Below are 24,767 nucleotides of genomic sequence, written 5' to 3'. Positions count from 1 at the left end.
TATGGTACTTCGTGTGCTCTAGGGGTGTGTTTGTAAAGGCAGAAAATGCATCGGGAGAGGGGGGTAGGCGGAGCCTTGAAAACATTAGGGGTAGGCGGAGGGGATGTAACGTGGATAGGTGACATGGGAGCAGCTACTGTTGTGGTAGGGAAGTTGTTGATGTGTTTGTATTTAAATATTTTCAAGAAATTATCGGTATTTATATTAAAGGCAGTGAGTAAAATAAGGATTTGTTTAATTAATGGACTATTTGTCTCCAGAACATCATTTAGATTACTATTAGCAATGTCTGTGGCAAATCATTGAGCCAGAATGTCTGTCTAAAATAGCATTTGCAGACTCATACAGACTATTATAATGCTGATCCAAAAAAATGTAGGCATTTTCAAACTCTGTCATCAACCTACTTTTGTTAACGCACTTTAAAATTTGAAGATCTTGTTCAATCGTAGCAAAATTGTGCCCAGTATCCCTCATGTGAATGCTCATAGCAGAATATTTTCTATGTTTTGAGGCATTGTAGTGTTCCAAATATCTAGTTTTGAAACTACGTCCGGTTTGTCCTATGCACGAGAAAGTACGTTGGGCACATCTGAGTTTATACATTCTGGAATTCGAAAATTTATTATGAAATGAGTTTATGGTATTGGAGTTAAAAAATATGTTGTGATTCATGTTATGGGTTCTGTACGCAATTTTGACGTCATCCTTCTTTAATGGGTAACGACAGCGAAACTTGTTTTATTAGGTTTTTCAGGGGCTAATTTTGAGGCAGTTCTTAGTTTGATTTTACCTATAATTTTATAATCATATCAGGTTTGTAGCCATTAAATTTAGCCAATTCTTTAATATAACCAAATTCTTTTTTTTCTATTAGCATTTGAAAGTGGAATTTTTAAGGCTCTATGAATTAAACGATAGAAGGTTGCTTGCTTATGAGAATGTGGGTGCAGAGAATCATTCTTTATAGTCAGCAGAGCGAATGAAGTTTTCCTATAAATTTGGAATATAAACTTATAATTAGCCCTTGTTAAATTTAAGTCCAAGAAGTTCAAAGAATTATTAGATTCATCCTCCTTAGTGAACTTGATATTATTGTTGAGGTCATTGAGGAACGTTAATATATTATCTCTATTATTTTGATGTTTGTCGATGATGGCAAACATATCATCTACATATCTCGGTCACAACTGAAGACCATTGATTCTGTTAATTATCTTGTTAGTTTCTAGATTGTCCATGGAAATATTAGCAAGAATGCCCCAAATCAGGTCACCCGTTGCAAGGCCACTTTGATGGTAAATTTTGTTATTAAATGTTTAAAAAAAATAAAAAAAATTGAATGAATTTCAGTAGATTAATAAAGTCATCTTTTAATGATAGTGATAGTTTCATTTATAGGTATATTCAAATACCTACATGTTTGTGATGTCATACAAAACCATTATATGATTGTGTTGTAACTTAAATGTAGATAGTTTTTACAAAAATCAACAGAATTTTTCACATAGGCAAGGTTATTAAATTTAAAGTGTTTGCTCAAGAAGCTGTGTAAAAATTTTGAGACATAAGTGGGGCTGTTTCTACAATTTATAACAGGGTGCACGGGTACTTCATTTTTATGAAATTTTGGTAAGGCTTTGGCCGTTGGTAGCTTAGGATTTATTAATGTAAGTTTGTGACATTCATGGTCTTGTAAAAGAAAGAACATTTACAATTTAGTCTTCAACACGCGTCACATTACGAATTTTCCCACATCTAAGAATTAAATGGCTGAAGATGCTTACTAAGTTTGAGTGAAACATGTCCCATTTTAACATCAATGTAACAATTGTATCTTAAATTTAAAGATTGTATAGTAATGGAATGCTGGTTTTTAATAAATTTGTTTGAAACTTTTTACATTCTGAACTCCAATATGGTTATCATAATGAGATTCATAACATGTAACATACTACTGTACTTAGTCCAGCAGCTCGTCTCCTTTCTCCCAAGTCTTCCCAGCCCAAACTTTGCAACATTTTGTAATGCTACTCTTTTTTCGGAAATCACCCAGAACAAATCGAGCTGCTTTTCTTTGGATTTTTTCCAGTTCTTGAATCAAGTAATCCTGGTGAGGGTCCCGTACACTGGAACCATACTCTAATTGGGGTCTTACCAGAGACTTACATGCCCTCTCTTGTACATCCATACTACAACTCCTAAACACCCTCATAACCATGTCCAGAGATCTGTACCCTTTATTTACAATCCCATTTATGTGATTACCCCTATGAAGATCTTTCCGTGTATTAACACCTAGGTACTTACAGTGATCCCCATAAGGAACTTTCACCCCATCAACGCAGTACTGTAATTAAAACTGAGAGGACTTTTCCTATTTGTGAAACTCACAATCTGTCTTTCAACCCTGATTATCATCAAACCATTGCCTGCTGTCCATCTCACAACATTATTGAGGTCATATTGCAGTTGCTCACAATCTTGTAACTTATTTATTACTCTAAACAGAATAACATCATCTGCAAAAAGCCTTATCTCTGATTCCACTTCTTTACTCATATCATTTATATACAATATAAGAAAACATAAAGGTCCAATAATACTGCCTTCAGGAATTCCCCTCTTAATTATTACAGGGTCAGATAAAGCTTCACCTACTCTAATTCTCTGAGATCTATTTTCTAGAAATATAGCAACCCATTCAGTCACTCTTTTGTCTAGTCCAATGTCACTCATTTTTGCTAGTAGTCTTTCATGATCCATGATGGCATAAATGATTGGAAATTTAATTCTAGATAACTTTAATTATTTATATTTATTGATAAGACCAATAACAACGTATATATTTGAAAATTTAATTTTTGGCCTTCTCCTAAATTATCATTTCACTCAGCGTGTATTAATTAATTATAGCCTAGATTGCACTGCCGCATTCCCCAACTTTACATGCCATTTTTCATTAAATTCTCTTCAGCCATTTTCTCATGATGCGCAAACATACACACATCCAGAGAGACAAGAGATGATGGAAGATTAAAAAGTGCATTTTCATATTACTGTGGACATGACCAATACAGAAATACCATTCTTTTTAAATGTTGAGCAGTGTACAGACAAAACTCTTGTTTTATACATATATTGCTATTTAGATGGTGTTCTGGTCAAGGCAGTGACCATATAAAGTGACCATACAGTTAGTTGCCAAGGTGGATGAAATAATGACTGCCACAAAGCACAGTAAAGCTAGTGAGTTTGCAAAGGAAGGTTTATACATTTTGAAAAGTAGTATTGGAAAGTATAAATTTTTAATGTTGGAAGAAAAAAGATGTATGAAAATATCTTTTTTTAAATATGAAACATTTATAGCAGAAATTAAAAACTCCAACAGTAAGTGGTCACTGAGCTGGCACTGGCCAAGCAGGTTGTTTAGCACTCATGCAGTGAGCAAACATTCTCCCTGCATTTACCTGATACTAATATAGAAAAGAGAAAGAATTAAAATCATTGGAACTAAGAAACTGTATATTAATCTGCTTAGCAGATAATAAAGAAGAATCATAATCATTGATCCTGTGAAATCATACTATATATTAATCTGTTTATCTGATAATCACATAGTAAATAAGGAGAATTAAAATCATTGATACTGGAATATAATATTAAGTAAAGAAAAAGCATAAAAAGAATTAAAATTATAGGTACTATGTTACTTAGCTGACACTTGCATGGTAAAGAAGGTGACTTAAAATCATAGGTACTGAGGAACTGTACATTAATCTGCTTCTGATACTTACATAGTATGACAGAACTGACTAGAAAGAATGGAGCCTCACAGCTTAAATCAAGTAGAATAGGGAAGATCAGATTTCCAGCTAGAGAGCCCATTCGTCCAAACATCATTGTTAGACTCACAGCCATTGTTCTGGAACAATTTTCAATATGATTATAAATTCTTAACTCTAGAATACAAACATTTATATTTTTATGATTAACATTGTCAGTGTTGTCTGCGAAGTGCTGAAACACACTAGCATTGCCATCTCCCCATTACCTTTCTTGTTCCCATTTGAGAATGTTGGGTCAGGGACTTCCAACAGAAAAGTACAAATTTTTATGAATGTTTGTAACTACATCTCACGAACAAAGTTACTTAATACCGGCAAAGGATAGCTACAGTACAGTGGAGATCAGCTTTGCGTATTACGAGCGCATATCGCACAGTATCCGAACCTGCGGTTCTTACAGTAGCAGCAGTAGCACTGATTGATTTACTTGCCTTAGAGAGACAGGAAATCTGGCGAACTCATGGGGAGCTTGGAAAGAAGTGTGCTAAGGAGCTAGCTTATAGGTAACGAATGGAACGATAGCAGCAAAAATGAGAGGAAGATCCTCGAGGAAAACTGACTAAGTGGCTGATACCATGTTTAGCTGATTGGACTGCACGAGCTCATGGTGAGGTTAACTTTTTATCTTACACAGCTCTTGATGGGTCACGGATACTTCCGGAAATTTCTACATAGAGTAGGTAGAGTGAGTGATTGTGTATTTATTGCAATGATGTTGACGATGTACTTTACACTTTTTTTGTATGTTATCATTGGTCAACACAGAGAAGATGTTTAGAAGCTGAGCAAGGAGAATTGATGCCAGAAACTATTGTGCAGGTGATGCTACAAAATAAAAAATCTGGGGATCAGGTAGCAATGTATGTAGAAGACATCCTGTGCCAGAAAAAGAGGGATTTGAATGCTCATGAACGGCAGTCAAGGAGAAATAAAGGAAGAAGATATCTGAGAAATTACAAGCACGACACCGCCCTGAAGTAATGCAAGAGCGGTTCCGGGGTGGAGATATACATTGTGGGAAAAGGGTGTGTGGGATTTAGTGAGTAGGAATCTCACACAATCGTGGAGTGCCGGACCCTCACAAGTGTCTCATGAAAGATCTCCCCACACTCCCACGTAAAAAAGAATTATTATTATTATTATTATTATTATTATTATTATTATTATTTCGAATGGGCCACCAGAGGACCACGTGCCAATTTCAGTTCCTTCTTCTTTGTTCTTTCCTTTTCTTCCAGTACGCTTTCATCTGTTCACTATGTTTCTTCTTTCTGTCTTCAGACCACTTTGAACCAGTCTTTTTTAATTTCCTATCTTGGAATCCTTCTATTTTCAATACTTTTTCCCGAAAGCCTTCTCTATTATTTATTTCTTCTGTTGTTATATTGTTTTTTTCTATATCCTTTCTTACTTCATTGACCCAGCTTGTCGTTGATTTCTTACCCCACAGATATCTGAAAATCTTACTGGTTCGATATAAATGTCCAAAAAACATAAGTCTCCTTTTCCTCATTACATCTGATATATTTTCTATTTTTTTTATATATTTCAGCATTACTTCGTAATTTCCAACCTTCTGCTGTGTTTTGTGGGCCTAAAATTTTCCTCATGATTCGCCTTTCTAGTATTTCTAGTTTATTTAAATTATAGTTTAATGCCAGACATTCGCTTGCATATAGGCATTCTGGCTTCACTACTGTGTTGTAATGCCTTATTTTTGCATTTTTGGATAGGCATCTTTTATTGTAGATATCATTGGTGACACCATAAGCTCTCTCCATTTTATGTACCCTCTCCTCTACTGCAGATTTTTCTAATAATAATAATAATAATAATAATAATAATAATAATAATAATAATAATAATAATAATAATAATAATAATCATCATCATCATCATTTATAAATTTCATATTCATTTCCTCAGTCAGGGATGGCGAACCTGTGATATGCGTCACCTAGTGGCACAACTTCTGTGGCATGTGAGATAACATACTAATTTATTTTAATGTTTTTAACAAGTAATAAGTAGGTTGAAAGTCTAGTAACACAGCATATTTTAACATTACACTTTAATAATGATGATTAGCATACAGGAAGTGAGGGTAAAAAAAAAGCTTTTTCAACTGCTCATCTAGACCATCAAGATTCCAATGAAGCAATGTACAACATTGAATTGCAACCACTGAGCAAGTTGGCCATGAAGATGGCTTTCCTTGTTTTCCCATTTTCACACCAGGCAAATATTAATATTATATTAAGGCCTTGGCCATTTCCTTCCCACATCTAGCCCTTTCCTATACCATCGTCACCATAAGACCTATCTGTGTCAGTGTGATGTAAATAAAGCAACTTGTAAAAAAAAAGAAAAAAAGAAATAGTAAGACTTGTAACCAAGGAATTGTTCTCTCTTCATCATCACAGTCATCTCTCGATTTGAATTCAGTACAGTCTTCCACTTCCTAAAAATCACATTATTCAACTCAACACACCAGGAAAAAAAGATGGACACTTGATCTTCAGTAGAAACCTTTTCCCACACCCTAAATAAAAGAAAGGCCTACTAATACACCACAAAAAAGGAAGAATCATTTTGCACTCTGCATGCTTCAACCTACAGTACAACACACAAATATGGATGTAATAAGGAAAATATTTTAATATCAACAAAAGAATATTCAGGGGAAAACTTGCAGTGAAGATTAGAAACATTTGACAGAAGCACTTATATAATTATCAATCAATCAATCAATCAATCAATCAATCAATCAATCAATCAATCAATCAATCAATCAATCAATCAATCAATCAATCAATCAATCAATCAATCAATCAATCATCTGCATTTAGGGCAGTCACCCAGATGGCAGATTCCCTATTTGTTTTTTACATAGTCTTTTCTCCAATAACTGCAAAGAATTCGGAAATTTATTGAACATCTTCCTTGGTTAATTATTCCAATCCCTAAATCCTCTTCCTATAATGAATACTTTCCCCAATTTGTCCTCTTTAACCCTAGAAGTGCCGAGTGTTTTTCCCTAAATGCCAGGTCATTTTCGCATGGATTACACATTTATACACTGAAGAAAATGGAAATTGCAACACCCAGAAGGAATGGTGCTATATTGCTGCAACTGAACATGCAGGACGAGTGTTCGGTTGTGCTTCAGTGATTACACTTTCAGGTCCCTCTGACTGCAAGTTTGGACAACAATCAATACAGGATGTGCCCACCACGAGCTGCAATACATTGATGAATTCGGCGAGGCATGGAGTCAATAAGGCCCTGGATCACTTCCTGAGGAATTGTGGCCCATGCTTGCTGCACTGCACGGGTCAATTGTTCCAGAGTTGTGGGTGGCTGAGGACGGTTGGCCAGTTGTCGACCAATCATGTCCCACACATGCTCAATAGGACTGAGGTCCGGGGATCTGGCGGGCCATTCTAAGGTTGTGATGTCATGGAGAGCTTCTCTGCAGATGCGTGCATAGTGAACCCGGGCATTGTCAACATCCCATTAGCAATGTTCGCCATCATAGGGACAATCACTGGATTGAGTACCCTATCAACGTACTGTCGAGCAGTCATAGTGCCCTCAACAAGCACTAACTGTGATTTCACATTAAAGCCAATAGCTCCCCAGACCATAATTCTTGGTGTTGGCCCTGTGTGTCTCTCGACAATAAGATCTGGGCGGCCCCTCTCCCCAGTACGTCGGCGCACACAATTCCGGCGATCACTGCGGGCAAGACAGAAGCGCGATTCATCACTAAAGACGATCCTATGCCATTCATTGACCCACGTCGATCTTTCTTGACATCAGGCCAGCCTTACACGTCGCTGTCATGGGGTCAATGGAACACCTTCTGCTGGGACATGGGCTCGTAAGCCAGCTGCATGCAGGCGATTACCAACTGTTTGTTGTGTAACATGGGATACACAGCTGCTCGAATTTGCGCTGCTGTTGCATGGGATTCCATCCGGGCCATCCGAATGATACGGCGATCCTCTCTCACAGTTGTCTGTCGCGCTGGGCCTGTGCCAGTTCTACGAGTGTGGGTACCTTCATTTGACCACTACTGCCATACACGTTGTACCGTAGATGCCTGTAGGCCAACACGTGCAGCGACAGTCCTTAGCGATAATCCAGCCTCACACAATCCAATTATCCGAGCCCTCTCAAACGGCGACAGTTGTTGATAGCATGCTCTTCTCTGTCGTCAAGGCATGTTTGATGGGCAACACTTCACTGCACAGACTGCAAGTCAACTACACTACACCAGAGTCCGTATACTGGAGTTGATTCCTCCGCGACCAATCATGTGGGGAGACCTGTAGCAACAATCCAATGAGTCTGAAACTTTGATCGTTTACATACCTACATGGCATCGTTCCATATTTGAAAATCAACACAAACGACCAATGCCTTCATGGTGTTGCAATTTCCATTTTCTTAAGTGTATTTTTAACAAATTTACGCACGCTTAGATAGAGAAAAGTTAGACATGCAGCACACCATATTACTCAGAAAGCTTTATTTAATGTGCTTATATAAGTAACAGATAATTTACTTACTTATCTGCGAACCATGTGACCTTGCCGTGGTGGTGGTGCTTGCGTGTCCCAATGATGCAGATAGCCGAGCCGCAGGTGCAACCATATTGGATGGGTATCTGTTGAGAGACCAGACTAACGAATGGTTCATCGAAAGGGGGGTAGCAGCCTTTCGATAGTTGCAAGGGCGGCAGTCTAGATGATTGACTGATACGGCCTTGTAATAATACTCAACATGGCTTAGCTGTGTTGATACTGCTACCCGGCTGAAAGCAACGGGAAACTACAGCCGTAACTAACTCCCGAGGATATGCAGCTCTCTCTGTATGAATGATGTACTGATGATGGCTTCCTCCCGGGTAAAATGTTCCGAAGGTAAACTAGTCCCCCATTCGGATCTCCGGGTGGGGACTACATGAGAGGGGGCGATCATCAGGAAGATGGATACTGACATTCTGCGAGTCGGAGCGTGGAATGTTAGAAGTTTGAATCATTGTGGTAGGTTAGAGAACCTGAAAAGGGAGATGGATAGGCTAAAGTTAGATGTAGTTGGTATAAGTGAAGTATGTTGGCAGGAAGAAAAAGATTTTTGGTCAGGCGACTACCGAATTATCAACACAAAATCAGACAGGGGAAATGCAGGAGTTGGTTTAATAATGAATAAGAAAATAGTGCAGCGGGTAAGCTACTACGACCAGCATAGTGAAAGAATTATTGTCGTCAAGATAGACACCAAACCAATGCCCACCACAATAGTGCAGGTCTATATGCCTACTAGTTCAGCAGATGATGAAGAAATCGAAAGAATATATGAGGAGATAGAAGATTTAATACAATATGTAAAAGGTGATGAGAATTTAATTGTGATGGGAGACTGGAATGCAGTGGTAGGCCAAGGAAGAGAAGGTAATACAGTAGGAGAATTTGGATTGGGACAAAGGAACGAAAGAGGAAGTCGGCTGGTTGAATTCTGCACTGATCATAATTTAGTCCTTGCCAATACTTGGTTCAAACACCACAAACGACGGCTGTATACGTGGACGAGACCTGGAGACACTGGAAGGTATCAAATAGACTTCATTATGATTAGGCAGAGATTCAGAAACCAGGTGTTGGATTGCAAAACTTTCCCAGGAGCAGACGTGGACTCTGACCATAACTTGTTGGTCATGAAATGCCACCTGAAGTTGAAGAAATTGAAGAAAGGAAAGAATGCAAAAAGATGGGATCTAGACAAGTTGAAAGAAAAGAGTGTGAGGGATTGTTTCAAGGAACATGTTGCACAAGGACTAAATGAAAAGGCTGAAGGAAACACTATACAGGAAGAGTGGAGAGTCATGAAGAGTGAAGTCAGTAGGGCTGCTGAAGAAATGTTAGGAAGGAAGAAAAGATCAACTAAGAATCAGTGGATAACTCAGGAGATACTAGACCTGATTGATGAACGACAAAAATACAAGGATGCTAGAAATGAAGGGGGCAGAAAAGAATACAGGCGATTAAAGAATCAAGTGGACAGAAAGTGCAAGGTAGCTAAGGAAGAATGGCTGAAGGAGAAGTGCAAGGATGTCGAAGGCTGTATGGACCTGGGTAAGGTAGATGCTGCATACAGGAAAATCAAGGAAACCTTTGGAGAAAGGAAATCTAGGTGTATGAATATTAAGAGCTCAGATGGAAAGCCACTTCTAGGGAAAGAAGACAAAGCAGAAAGATGGCAGGAGCATATCCAACAGTTGTATCAAGGTAAAGATGTAAATAATTTGGTTCTGGAACATGAAGAGGCTGTTGATGCTGATGAAATGGGAGACCCAATTTTGAGGTCAGAGTTTGACAGAGCTGTGAGTGACCTCAATAGGAACAAGGCACCTGGAATTGATGACATTCCCTCTGAATTACTGACTGCCTTAGGAGAAACCAGCATGGCAAGGTTATTTCATTTAGTGTGCAAGATGTGTGAGACCGGAGAAGTCCCATCTGATTTTCGGAAGAATGTTGTTATACCTCTTCCCAAGAAAGCCTGTGCTGACAGGTGTGAAAACTACCGCACCATTAGTTTAGTATCTCATGCCTGCAAAATTTTAACACGTATTATTTACAGAAGAATGGAAAAACAAGTAGATAGAAGCTGAGTTGAGAGAAGATCAATTTGACTTCAGAAGAAATTTTTTTTTTTTGCTAGCGGCTTTACGTCGCACCGACACAGATAGGTCTTATGGCGACGATGGGATAGGAAAGGCCTAGGAGTTGGAAGGAATCGGCCGTGGCCTTAATTAAGGTACAGCCCCAGCATTTGCCTGGTGTGAAAATGGGAAACCACGGAAAACCATCTTCAGGGCTGCCGATAGTGGGATTCGAACCTACTATCTCCCGGATGCAAGCTCACAGCCGCGCGCCTCTACGCGCACGGCCAACTCGCCCGGTCAGAAGAAATTTAGGCACATGTGAAGCAATACTGACTTTACGTCTGATCTTAGAGGATCGAATCAAGAAGGACAAGCCCACGTACATGGCATTCGTAGATCTAGAAAAGGCATTGGATAATGTTGATTGGACCAAGCTATTTATGATTCTGAAGATGATAGGGATCAGATACCGAAAGCGAAGAATTATCTACAATCTGTATAAAAATCAGTCTGCAGTGATAAGAATCGTTTACATAGAACAGGCAGTAAAGGAAATCAAAGAGAAATTTGGAAATGGAATCACAGTCCAAGGAGAGGAAATCAAAACCTTGAGATTTGCCGATGATATTGTTATTTTATCTGAGAATGCAGAAGATCTCGAGAAGTTGCTGAATGGTATGGATGAAGTCTTGGGTAAGGAGTACAAGATGAAAATAAATAAGTCCAAAACAAAAGTAATGGAGTGCAGTCGAACGAAGGCAGGTGATGTAGGAAATATTAGATTAGGAAATTAAGTCTTAAAGGAAGTAGATGAATATTGTTACTTGGGTAGTAAAATAACTAACGATGGCAGCAGTAAGGAGGACATAAAATGCAGACTAGCACCAGCAAGGAAGAGCTTTCTTAAGAAAAGAAATTTGCTCACTTCAAACATTGATATCGGAATTAGAAAGATGTTTTTGAAGACTTTCGTGTGGAGCGTGGCATTGTATGGAAGTGAAACATGGACAATAACTAGCTGAGAAAGAAAGAGAATAGAAGCTTTTGAAATGTGGTGTTACAGAAGAATGCTGAAGGTGAGATGGATAGATCGAATCACGAATGAAGAGATACTGAATCAAATTGGTGAGAGGAGATCGATTTGGCTAAATTTGACACAAAGAAGAGATAGAATGATAGGGCACATCTTAAGACACCCAGGACTTGTTCAGTTGGTTTTTGAAGGAAGTGTAGGTGGTAAGAACGGTAGGGGTAGACCAAGATATTCATATTCATATGACAAGCAGATTAGAGCAGATGTAGGATGCAATAGATACGTAGAAATGAAAAGATTAGCGCAGGATAGAGTGGCACGCAGAGCTGCATCAAACCAGTCTATGGACTGATGACTCAAACAACAACAACAACATCTGGTGTGTATCAGGCGATCAAAAATTTTGGAAAAGAAAAAAAAGTCGTATTTTCAAGTTCACCATTAGTAATAAAAAGCACTAATTTTAAAAAATCACTATGTACAAAATACGCAAAATGTATTCTAGTTTTTAAAAATATTAAGTTCTCAAAAGTAAACACAGAAATAAAATCACAAAAGAATTAAGAAATCCCAGCTGCACATAGTTTTGTCAGCTGCTGAGTAATTCTTGGAGTGTTTTCTTTTCCTGCCAGGCCTCATAGGCATCCAGAAATGCTGCAATTTATGAACACATTCACGGTACACCCCATATTTAATAGAATGCCAATATACTTTAGAGCTACATCAAACCAAGTTCGAATACGAGAAGAGGCCTTCATTTCTTCAGAATCTCTTTTAGTTTTAATTTTTTTGCCATTCTTTCACCAAGAGTTTCCAAATAAAATTCGTAAAGAACAAGCAGAAATAGATAATGGGTGTACTGTTCCGGGGCAGACAGTTCCTAATGCCACGATTCTTTACGCGGAACTTCTCAGAAACATCAAACTCCTGTTCGGGTGGATAAACCCTGCACCACTTTTGTGTTACAGAAACAGTATTATCTAATTAAACATTGGCAGGCCTGCTCTCTTCATCGCAATCACTTTCAACTTCAGATTCTGGAATATAATCTTCTCCGCTGTCAGAAGAATCATCAGCTAAAGAAAATATGTCAGTGGAAGAGGAATCATCCAAATCATATTCAAGATCTTCACGAATATCAACTTGAATCACGTAGCTCACACTTCAAAAGAAACAGTTTAAAAATGAACTCAATAATGTGTTGAAAGATAATGAAAGACATTCACAGAAACTGACAGGAATAGAGAGCGAGCGTGAAGTTACATAGCAAATAAGACGACAGGGGGATGAGGAAAGAGTAGCTGACTTTATACCTACCCTGACCTTGACTGAGTCATTTCCGGCTAGTGAGAAATTTGTGATGAAAGACTTGAAGCTTCCTCTTCAGTGTCTTACTTGTTAAAATAGCGTAAGTGAATGATAAGTGATGTTATAACTGGTTAAACGAATGCATGTACTATGCGTCGCACGTGTGATGTTGGCATTCTAGTGACATTATATTGAGTCGCAGGCGCAACGTTTGGCAGTTCTAGGGTTAATTCCAACTTTATCTTCATATTGTAATCTTCCCTACTTTTATAAGCACCACTTAAACTTATTTGTCTACTAATGTCATTTCATGCCATCTCTTCACTTGCAGCTCAGAATGTACCACTTAGTCGAGTAGCTCATCTCCTTTCTACCAAGTCTTCCCAGTCCAGAGTTTGCAACACTTTTGCAATGCTATTCTTTTGTCAAAAATCACCCAGAACAATAATTGAACTGCTTTTCTTTGGATTTTTTCAATTCTTGAATCAAGTAATCCTGGTGAGGGTCCCATACACTGGAACCATACTCTAATTGGGGTCTTACCAGAGACTTATATGCCCTCTCCTTTACATCATTACTACAACCCCTAAATATCCTTATAACTATGTGCAGAGATCTGTACCCTTTATTTACAATACCATTTATGCGATTACCCCAAAGAAGATATTTCCTTATATTACCGGTAACACCTAGGTACTTAGAGGGATCCCCATATAGAACTTTCATCCCATCAACACAGTAATTAAACCTGAGAGGATTTTCCTATTAGTGAAATTCACAATCTGACTTTTAACCCCATTTATCATAATACCATTGCCTGCTGCCCATCTCACAACATTGTTGAGGTCTTTCTGCAGTTACTCACTTATTTATTACTCTATACCAGGGGTCGGCGTGCAGGCAACAAAAGTGTGTCCAGCTGAGCAGCAATGTGCTCTCTCTGCCCGCAACAGGGCGAGTTATTCAACAGCATGACCTGTGGCATGTGTGCCATTATGCTATGGGTTTACGCTGAGTTTACAGAACATAGAGCAGAATGTGGAATAAATGCAAAGTCTAGAAAAAAGCATTTTAGACTGTTAGGAACTGAAATATTTACTACCAGTACACAAATTAAGTTTATAAACATAATCAAAATCATAGCAATTGTACAAAGAAAGAACCATAAATAATGCTTTGGTTAAAAAAAAAGTTGAAATACTGGTAGGTACGACACAAAAACACAACTTGTATACCTTTTTGCACTATAATGCTAGCAAGTTCAAATAACTTTGTGTGAAAATAGACGTTTTCTGTCACGAAAGGTACACAACAAGTATGCTCTAATTTTTACACAAGTGCTATCAGTAAGTACTAAACCTGGTACTGTTTCTTTTCAATGTTGCTATTAGTTGTATATCTGGTAATAAACTTCTGGTTGCACTCAAACGCAGTATGCACTTCAAGTGTTTGTCACTGAGTGTGTTTTGCATCCTTGACCTTGTTATTTTCATGACTGAACAAAAGTTGCTCACATGAGTACATTGTTCCAAACATTGAAAGTTTCTTTGCAGCCCACTGATGGAGACAAGGGAAGTGGTCTTGCAGTAAAAGTTAATAGAATTCCTAAATGTTTGTACTTGAAGTTCTAGAAATATCTTTCAGTGTTGGATCACACATCAGATCAATGACTTATATTTGTACTTCACCAGGGACATCATCAGTGTTTAAGGAAAATGGTGTCAAGAATAGCAGAAATTCTGTTTCTAAAGAATTTAGGTCTGTGAATCATTGATGAAATTCACTGTAGAGACAGGAGAGACTTTCAATATATTTTATGAAATTTTCATCTTTGATATCTGAAGCTACAGCCTGCATGATTGTAGCTTCATTTTGAAGGCAATGATTTGACTGAACAAGAGTGTAATAAGTTTGTCTTTTCCTTGTAGAGAAGCTGGTCGACTGTACAACTTATCTACACGGCTGCATTGAACTTGCTCAGCCACGATATGTAATTTCAACGCTCACTACTTGCAGCAACTGCTCTATGACCTACTGCCTGCCCAGCTTGAGCTCGGGGCAGCAAATGGGCACCCAGACATAGAGGTCGCTGAATGCCAAGGCCTGCTCTGTACAGTATAACTTCATCCGCAAAAAGCCGTACCTCTGATTCCAGTTCTTTACTCATATCATTTATATATACAAGAAAACATAAAGGTGCCAGCCCCGTGGTGTAGGGGTAGCACGCCTGCCTCTTACCCAGAAGCACCGGGTTCGATTCCTGGCCAGGTCAGGGATTTTTACCTGGACATGAGAGCTGGTTCGAGGTCTACTCAGCTTACGTGATTAGAATTGAGGAGCTATCTGACAGTGAGATAGCAGCCCCGGTCTAGAAAGCCAAGAATAACGGCTAAGAGGATTTGTCGTGCTGACCACACGACACCTAGCACTCTGCAGGCCTTCGGGCTGAGCAGCGGTCGCTTGGTAGGCCAAGGCCCTTCAAGGGTTGTAGTCCATGGGTTTTTTTTGGTTTAGAAAACATGAAGGTTCAATAATACTGCCTTCAGGAATTCCCCTCTAAATGGTTGCAGGATCAAATAATGCTTCACCTACTTTAATTCTCTGAGTTCTGTTATCTAGGAATATAGCCACCTGTTCAGTCACTCATTTGTCTAGTCCAATTGCACTCATTTTTCCAGTAGTCTCCCAAATGCCTTGGAGAGGTCAATCACGACACAGTACATTTGACCTCCCGAATCTAGGTTATCTGCTCTATCTTGCTGGTATCCTACATGTTGAGCTTCAGTGGAATAACCTTTCCTAAACCCAAACTGCCTCCTATTTTTCAAACATGTCTAATATAAAGAATGCTTTCCCAAAGCTTACATGTAACTAACACATGTAAAACTGACTGGCCTGTAATTTTCAGCTTTATGTTTATCACCCTTTCCTTTAACCACACGGGCTTACTGTAGCAACTCTCCATTCATTTGGTATAGTTCTTTCATGAAAATGGTGGTCAAACAAGTACTTCAGATGTGGTACTATATCCCAACCCATTGTCTTTAGTATACCTCCACAAATCTTATCAATAATTCCAGCTGCTTTTCTAGTTTTTTTTTTGCTAGTTGCTTTATGTTGCACCGACACAGATAGCTCTTATGGTGATGGTGGGACAGGAAAGGCCTAGGAATGGGAAGGAAGCGGCCATGGCCTTCATTAAGGTACAGCCCCAGCATTTGCCTGGTATGAAAATGGGAAACCACGGAAAACCATTTTCAGGGCTGCCGACAGTGGGATTCGAACCCAGTATCTCCCAGATGCCTTTTCTAGTTTTCAACTTTTGTATCTTATTGTAAACTAGCAAGATACCCGTGCTTCGCTACGGTATTATATTGAAATTTATAATCGAATGCTTAACGTTTTACATATATAATCCTCCGAAATTCGCGATCTGACTCGTTTTCTGAGATAATCCGCCAAAATTCGAGATCTGACTTGTTTTCTGATAGATTACAGCAAAGTTCCTCACATTTCTCATTCTTTCTTTCAGGCAATCGATTTCGTACTTCCCGGGCTAGGTCTAAGTATTCCACGCGGTCAGATGGGTCCCTAAATCTTTGCCATCTTTTCCTAGAAGCATTTTTAGTATGGATCAAATCCTGAAGGAGATCCGGCGTAGTGTCGTCTTGAGTGCCTTGGCGGTACTGAACCCGCGGCCGGACTGTATTCGTAGTCATTACCAGGCCAGGACCCGTTTCCAGCGCGGTCCGCACAATTTGACAATGGTCCAGGACATTATTATTATTATTATTATTATTATTATTATTATTATTATTATTATTATTATTAGATGTTCTGGACCCCACAGCAAGATGAAAGACCGCTACTTGGCGTTAAATTACATCAGCTGCCATTGTCATTGTTGACAATGTGACCAGCACCATTGTTGCGCGTAGGCAAGTGTGCGGGATTTCTGGCGATACGAATGACATACTTCCGTGCATTATTGACCTTATTATAGAGGTGAACAATTTGACGGTCAATCTCATTCCTATTGTTTCTTTCAAATGTGTTTAAATTTTTATTTATATGCCAGGAGAGTCTACTGAAATCTAAGAACGCTCTCCGAAGGAAAAGATGGCTGTTGAAATCGAACCCAGGAAAGATTAAAAATGATCGGTTTATGATCAGAATAAGTACATAGAAAATCTACAGACGGTTTCCAGTCATTCGATAGTGTCAGGAATGGAACGAATAAAGCCCCATCTAGCGGCGACAATAAAAATTGTGCTGGCTGCGGAAGCACTCCTCTGGGGCAATGATCGATGAATGATAAATGAAATAAAATATTGGACAGTGTTGCTGGAATGAATGATGACCGGGAAAACCGGAGTATCTGGAGAAAAACCTGTCCCGCCTCCATTTTGTCCAGCACGAATGTCACATGGAGTGACCGGGATTTGACCATGGAACCCAGCTGTGAGAGGCCGGCGCGCTGCCGCCTGAGCAACGGAGGATCTTTATAAGTACATTATGAACAGTAAAATCAATTGGTCTCACCTCCTTTTACACCCCACCGCCGTTAAGTTTATTTACCAATACCCCCCCTCCCAAAAAAAAATTAAAAGAAGGTGTGTTTCTTTATGTTTAAAGGAGATTCCAAACACCAATGTCCACGTCTATTTCCTTCAGTTTTGAGATATAAGTATCACCATTAAAAAATTAACTTTTTTCACTTCCTTTCACACTCCTCCCCCCTAAGTGAATTTACCGGCAAAAAATGACTTGTTTCTTTAATAGTAAAGGATCTTCTAAATACCAAATATCACGACTCTAACTTTTTCAGTTTTTGATTTATTTGTCCTCGTGAAAGGAATTCAACTCCTTTTAACTCCCGCCCCGCAAGATGGTCCCCCCCTCCAAAACGCGTTTTTCTTTGTTTTTAAAGGAAATCCAAATACCAATTTTCACGTCTGTAACAACTTTATTTTTATTAGATGTACTGTATGTATTCTCATACAATTAAGTCAATTAATATTTCAATTCCTTCATCCCCCCTCCTTCATTGGATTTTCCGAAAATAAGTGTTTCTTTACTTTTAAAGCAGATTCCAAATATCAAATTTCACGTCTGTAACATCTTCATTTTTGAGATATCAGTAGCCTAATTAAAAGAAATCAACACCATTCAGTAACTTTACCCCCCCCCCCTCCATCCAAATGGTATTTCCGAAAACTAAAAATACACATTTCTTTATTCTTAATAGAGATAAAAAATACCATTTTTCACTTCTGTAACATGTTAAGTTTTTGATATATACTGTAGAAATTCTCATTTTAAAATTTCTTCCCTTTTTATTTCCCCTTAAGGGGAGTTTCCTAAAACGAATCACCTATATTTCTTTACATTTACAGGAAATTCCAAATAACCATTTTTTACGTCTGTAATATTTTACGTTTCTCAGATATTCTGTAGATATAGTCTTAGGAAAAATTCACCCCAATTTGTCATTCCTGTTTAACCGCCATTAACTGGATTTTCCAAAAACAAAAAATACGTGTTTCTTTATTTTTAAAGGAGATCCCATATACAAATTTTAGTTCTGTAATATCTTCAGTTTCTGAGATATATGTATCCTCATTAAAGGCATTCAACCTTTTTACACCCCTCCTATTGGGATTTACAGAAAACAAAAAATACGTGTTCCTTTATTTTTAAAGAAGATTCTAAATACCAATTTTTACATCTGTAAACTTTTAAAGTTTTAAGATGTAGACACACTCATTTTAAAAATTCACCCCCCCCCCCCATTATTTGGATTTTCCAAAACGAAAAAATATCTGCTCCTTTATATTTTAAAAGTAGATCCCAAATACCAATTTTCATGTCTGTAATATCTTCAGGTTCTGAAATATAAGTAGCCTCATAAAGGCATTCAACCCCCTTTTCACCTTTTTCCACCCCTCCCATTGGGATTTTCTGAAAACAAAACAATACGTGTTTCTTTATTTTTAAAGGAGATTCTAAATACCAATTTTTACATCTATAAACTTTAAAAGTTTTGAGATATAGATACTCTCATTTTAAAAATTCACCCCCTTTTAACCCTCCCCCCATTAATTGGATTTTCCAAAAACAAAAAATACACGTGTCTTTACTTTTAAAGGAAATCCCAAACACCAATTTTCAGGTCTGTAATATCTTCATGTTCTGAAATATAAGTAGACTCATTAAAAGCATTCTACCCATTTTCCACCTCTTCCACCCTTCCTATTGGAATTTTCTGAAAACAAAAAAAAATATGTTTCTTTATTTTTAAAAGGGATTCTAAATACCAATTTTTACATCTATAAACTTTAAAAGTTTTGAGATATAGATACACTCATTTTACAAATTCACACCCTTTTCATCCCCCCATTAATTGGATATTCCAAAAACAAAAAATACGTGTTCCTTTATCTTTAAAGGAGATCCCAAACACCAATTTTCAGGTCTGTAATATCTTCAGTTTCTGAGATATAAGTATCCTCATTAAAGGCATTCAACCCATTTTTCACCAATTTCACCCCTCCTATTGGGATTTTCCGAAAACAAAAAAATACGTGTTCCTTTATTCTTAATGAAGATTATAAATACCAATTTTTACACCTGTAAACTTTAAAAGTTTTGAGATATAGATGCACTCATTTTAAAAATTCACCCCCCTTTCAGCCTCCCATTCATTGGATTTTCCTAAAACAAAAAAATACGTGTTTCTTTATTTTGAAAAGAGATCAGAAGTACCAGTTTTCAGGTCTCTAATATCTTCAGTTTCTGAGATATAAGTACCAGTATCCTGATTAAAGGCATTCAACCTGTTTTTCACTGTTTTTTCCCCCTTCCTATTGGGATTTTCTGAAAACAAAAAAATATGTGTTTTCTTATTTTTAATGAAGATTCTAAATACCAATTTTTACATCTGTAAACTTTTAAAGTTTTGAGATATAGATACACTCATTTTAAAATTTCAACCCCCTTTTCACCCCCTTGGCGAAGGAATATCCAAAAATCCTTTCTTAGCGAGCACCTACATCTTAATATGAATCTATGCCCAAAATTTAATTTCTTGATGTCCAGTAGTTTTGGCTCGGCGATGATGAATCAGTCAGTCAGTCAGTCAGTCAGTCAGTCAGTCAGTCAGGACAAGTTATTTTATATATATAGATGTCTGTGTTATTGTAGGTAAATTTCAATACTTCATTAGTATTAGTCACCTCTTCTATCTGGACATTTTCCTTGTAACTAACAACCTTTACATACTGCTAACTGAATACTTGTGCCTTCTGTAGATCCTCGCATACACACTCCCCTTGTTCATTAATTATTCCTGGAATGTCCTTCGTGGAATCAGTTTCTGCCTAAAGTACCCATACATACCCTTCCATTTTTCACTAAAATATGTATGACTGCCAATTATGCTTGCCATCATGTTTTCCTTAGCTGACTTCTTTGCTAGAATCAATTTCATAGTAAGTTCCTTCAATTTCTCCTTACTTCCACGGCCATTTCTAACTATATCTTTCCAGCCTGCACCTCCTTCTTAGTCTCTTTATTTCTCTGTTATAATATAGCAGATTTTTACCATTCCATACCACCTTCAAAGGTACAAACCTGTTTTCACATTCCTGAACAATTGCTTTATTCCTCTTGGAGCCAGGAGCCGATTTGGTCGGCCGCTCACCATCAGCTGGAAGAAACCAGAGCTCCGCCTCCACTCTACTACTGCAAAGTGCCAGGCCGTTTTTAGTGGAAATACATGTATTTTAAAGTTTGCGTATTCCTACCAGTATATGGCAAGTACCGGCAAGAAATTTTCTACATGTCGACTACATAGAATAAACAACTGATTTAGCGTGGTATAAAGAATCAAAAACGCTTTATTGTTGATATTATAGTTGTCAATAACATTTATTTTTAGGAAGTAAAAAACATTTTTGCACTTTCTCTCTCAATATCTATTTTGAAAAAATCATTTACGATACAAACGAATATACATAATGATGTATAATGTATTTCTAAATATAATTCTATAAAATAATTACTTTGAATGAGAAAATAAAACAAGAAATAAATGTTCAAACATATGTCACTAGTAAATAGAAGACTATTTTTCTCACCCATAAAATTCACATATATGTATCGATGTATGGCAAATAATGACAAGAAATTTTCTACGCATGGACTACATTAGTATAAAAATAATTCTGAATTATTAAAAAAATAAAAACATAATAAACTTAGTTGATATTATATTGTTTGTTTTCAGGAAAAACCTATTCTTGTTTTTGGTTCCATATTCAATTTGAAAAAAAAGAACATTTTATGATACAACAGAATATACGTATTTAAAAAATCTATGGCACAAAAAGCCCTAATGGGCTTTGGCCTACCAAACGACCGCTGGTCAGTTCAAAGACCTGCAGTTTACAAGGTGATGCATGGTCAGTGATACGAATCCTCTCAGTCATTATTCTTGGTTTTCTAGACTGGGGTCATCCTCTCACCCTCAGATATCTCCTCAGTTCTAATCACTTAGGATTACTTAGGTTGAGTGGACCTCGAACCAACCCTCTGGCCCAGTAAAAAGCTTTGACCTCGTCGGGAATCGACACCATGATCTACGGGTGAGAGACAGGAACACTACACTTTGCCCATGGGGAGTGGCATTTACGTAATGATAGAGGACTATGTGTGACTATAAGGTTTAGGAGAGAGAAAGGGAAAAATACGTTGAAGTATGATATAGGCAGAAAACCAGATGGAGGGGCATGTTTAGGTCCAGGAAGTTCCATGAAGGAGATAGGAGGTTGAGGAATGTTGTTGGGTTCATTGGAAGAAATTTTCACAAAATGTTTTACAGAGACATTATTGTCATCTAAATCTTCGTTATCACTAGTTTCATCTACCACCATATTCACAGTAGCTTTAGTGCCACCAGAGACAAATAAACTCCTCTTCTTTATCTGCAGTGATCCTGGGGGCGTGTCTGGTATAATTTCGTCACTACTCTCTGAACTAAATTCACTACTGCTATCCGATAAATCATCCACGTTAACTTCACATTGCCCCAAATACTCCTTTATCATCATCAACACCTGCTCGAATCATCCACGTTAACTTCACATTGCTCCAAATACTCCTTTATCATCATGAGAACCTGCTCAAATCATCCACGTTAACTTCACATTGCCCCAAATACTCCTTTATCATCATCAACACCTGCTGAAAATATCTCTGGTAAACAACTTGCCATTTTGCTGTTACAAATCCACTCACTGCAAGGAGCAATCTCTTACTGACTGGTTACTGGTATTACAATAGAGTAAATTGGGTCCACCTTTCCAGTACAAAATGTAAAGAGTTTAAATTACATAAACGATTAGGGACTAGTTTCGACCTAGTACTAGGTCATCGTCAGCCTAAAGCAAAATTAAAACACAAATACCGAAGAAATTAAACAATGTAAAGACACGTAAGGTCTCATAAAAGTACATACCATGTGAGATATTGTGCAGCATCCATGTGTTTTTACGTCTATGAATATATTAAAAAACGATGTAACTTCATCTCAGTTGTTCTTCGAATATACAGCAGCAAATTTAAGAAGCCAGCATATGTTGAATTCTTTGACCCACAACTGAAAAATTTCCATCCCTATCAACTTTTTAATGCTATACGGCGCACTGGTCTTTAATCGTAAATAAACGACGTGACTTCGGCTCAGTGGTTCTTCAATTGGATACCAGTATCTTAAAGGAGCCAGCATATTCTAATCTCCTTATCCAGCAACTCAAGAATTCTTTTCTATAACATCTTTTTAGTGCGCACTGGACTTTTTAATGCTATACAGCGCACTGGACTTTATTCATAAATAAACGACATAACTTCGGCTCAGTGGTTCTTCAGTTGGATACCTGCATCTTAAAGGAGCCAGCATATTCTAATCGCCTTATCCAGCAACTCAAAGATTCCTATCTAAAACATTCTTTTAATGTGCACTGGACTTATTATGAATCTCTTTCAGAGAGTTATTTTTTAACATAGTGCTGCACAATATCTCACATGGTATGTACTTTTACGAGACCTTACGTATCTTTACATTGTTTAATTTCTTCGGTATTTGTGTTTTAATTTTGCTTTAGGCTGACGATGACCTAGTACTAGGTCGAAACTAGTCCCTAATCATTTATGTAATTTAAACTCTTTACATTTTGTATTGAAAAGGTGGACCCAATTTACCCTATTGTAATCACAGTTCAATACAGATCTATCATTATGAAACTTATTTAGTTTAATTGGTTACTGGTATTTCTAAACACAGGAAACGACTTTTGTGAAAGCTAGAACACCCTCATAGAACTGCCAAAGCAAGATCGGGCACATAATAACTTGTGGCCCCTGTACTATAGGTTGTCACAAAAGTATGCACGTCACTATAGGTTGCCACAAAATTATGTATATAACAGAATTTTAAGCCGGCCAATGTAATAGACTCTGGCAACTTCCAAATGGAATTTTAAAGGCCGACCTGAACGGCTTTGGCAATTTAAAGGGTGGCTCCAAGAGGGTTAAACCCATCCCACAGTCTATTTACATTTTTATTTACCATTTTCCACTGACCATAATTACTTTTTTAAAACTCCCTCATGCCTGTTTTATCAGCCACATGGTCCTTACTAACAGCCATATTTATATCACATTTATTTTTAACTACTGCAAAAATGGCTTCGTGATCACTAATACCATCTATTACTTCAGTTTCTCTCTAGAGCTCATCTGGTTTTACCAGCACTACATCCATAATATCCTTCCCTATAGTTGGTTCTATCACTTTCGTTTCAGCTGTCCTCCCCAGATTAACCTATTTGACATTTGTTGGTCATGCTTCCTGTTGTTCGCATTACCTTCCCAATTGACATTTGGTAAATTAAGATCACCTGCTACAATCATGTTCCTTTCCGTATAGTCTTCCACCTAGCTGATTATCTTATTAAATAATCACCCTTTCTAGGTCTACACACTCCTAAAATATCAAGTTGGCTATTATCTTTTTTTTTTTCAAATTGCTTTACGTCACACCGACTCAGATAGGTCTTATGGTGACGATGGGACAGGAAAGTGCTATGAGTGGGAAGGAAGCAGCCATGGCCTTAATTAAGGTACAGAGCTAGCATTTGCCTGGTGTGAAAATGGGAAACCATGGTAAACCATCTTCAGGGCTGCCGACAGTGGGGTTTGAACCCGCTATCTCCCGAATACTGGATACTGGCCGCACGTAAGTGACTTCAGCTATCGAGCTCAGTCCTATTATCTTTAGAGATGGGCCTTAAACCTAGAATTTCATGTTTATCATCTTTAAATTTTTCGTAGCTTATAAATTCTTCTTTCACCAGAATGAATACTCCCCCTCCCAGCATTCCTACCCTGTTTCTACGATAAACACTCCAGTTCCATGAGAATATTTCTGCATCTATTATATCATTTCTCAGCCATAATGCAACTTCTATTACAATGTCTGATAGGTATATATCTTTAAATTACTTAATTCTACTACTTTCTTTACAATACTTCCATAGTTCAACACTAACATTTTTATGTTATCCCTGCTTGACGTCCAAATCCTTGTCCCTTATCACCGCTCCCTAGTCCACTTACATTCCCTGTATGTACCTCCCTATAACCCTTCTAAACAAACTTCCTAACTTTATACGTACCACTGCTGTTGAAGTAAAGGCCATCTGATTTAGATCCCTATCTCCTACCCACCCATTAGGATCTACAAATCTCACTCCCTATTTCCTACATACCCATTCCATAGTCTCATTTAAATCCCCTATTACTCTCCAGTCAGTATCCCTCCAACACTGTATCCCACTGATTACAA

The 24,767-nt window shown here is 37.7% G+C and overlaps 1 protein-coding gene across 3 annotated transcripts in view; it reads right to left on the bottom strand.

Annotated features, from left to right (window-relative positions):
- The window catches only part of LOC136858376 (synaptic vesicle glycoprotein 2C), a 277,164-nt gene that overhangs the window by 5,644 nt on the left and 246,753 nt on the right, over positions 1–24,767 (bottom strand). For all 3 annotated transcript variants that reach the window (XM_067137872.1, XM_067137876.1, XM_067137874.1), the window contains one exon: positions 3,798–3,925. In XM_067137872.1, coding sequence (XP_066993973.1) covers positions 3,798–3,925 — 128 coding nt within the window. The remainder of the gene's footprint in view (positions 1–3,797; positions 3,926–24,767) is intronic.

The sequence above is a fragment of the Anabrus simplex genome, chromosome 1, assembly GCF_040414725.1.
Source record: "Anabrus simplex isolate iqAnaSimp1 chromosome 1, ASM4041472v1, whole genome shotgun sequence".
Classification (NCBI taxonomy): domain Eukaryota; kingdom Metazoa; phylum Arthropoda; class Insecta; order Orthoptera; family Tettigoniidae; genus Anabrus; species Anabrus simplex.
This window is presented reverse-complemented; position numbering and strand designations above follow the sequence as displayed.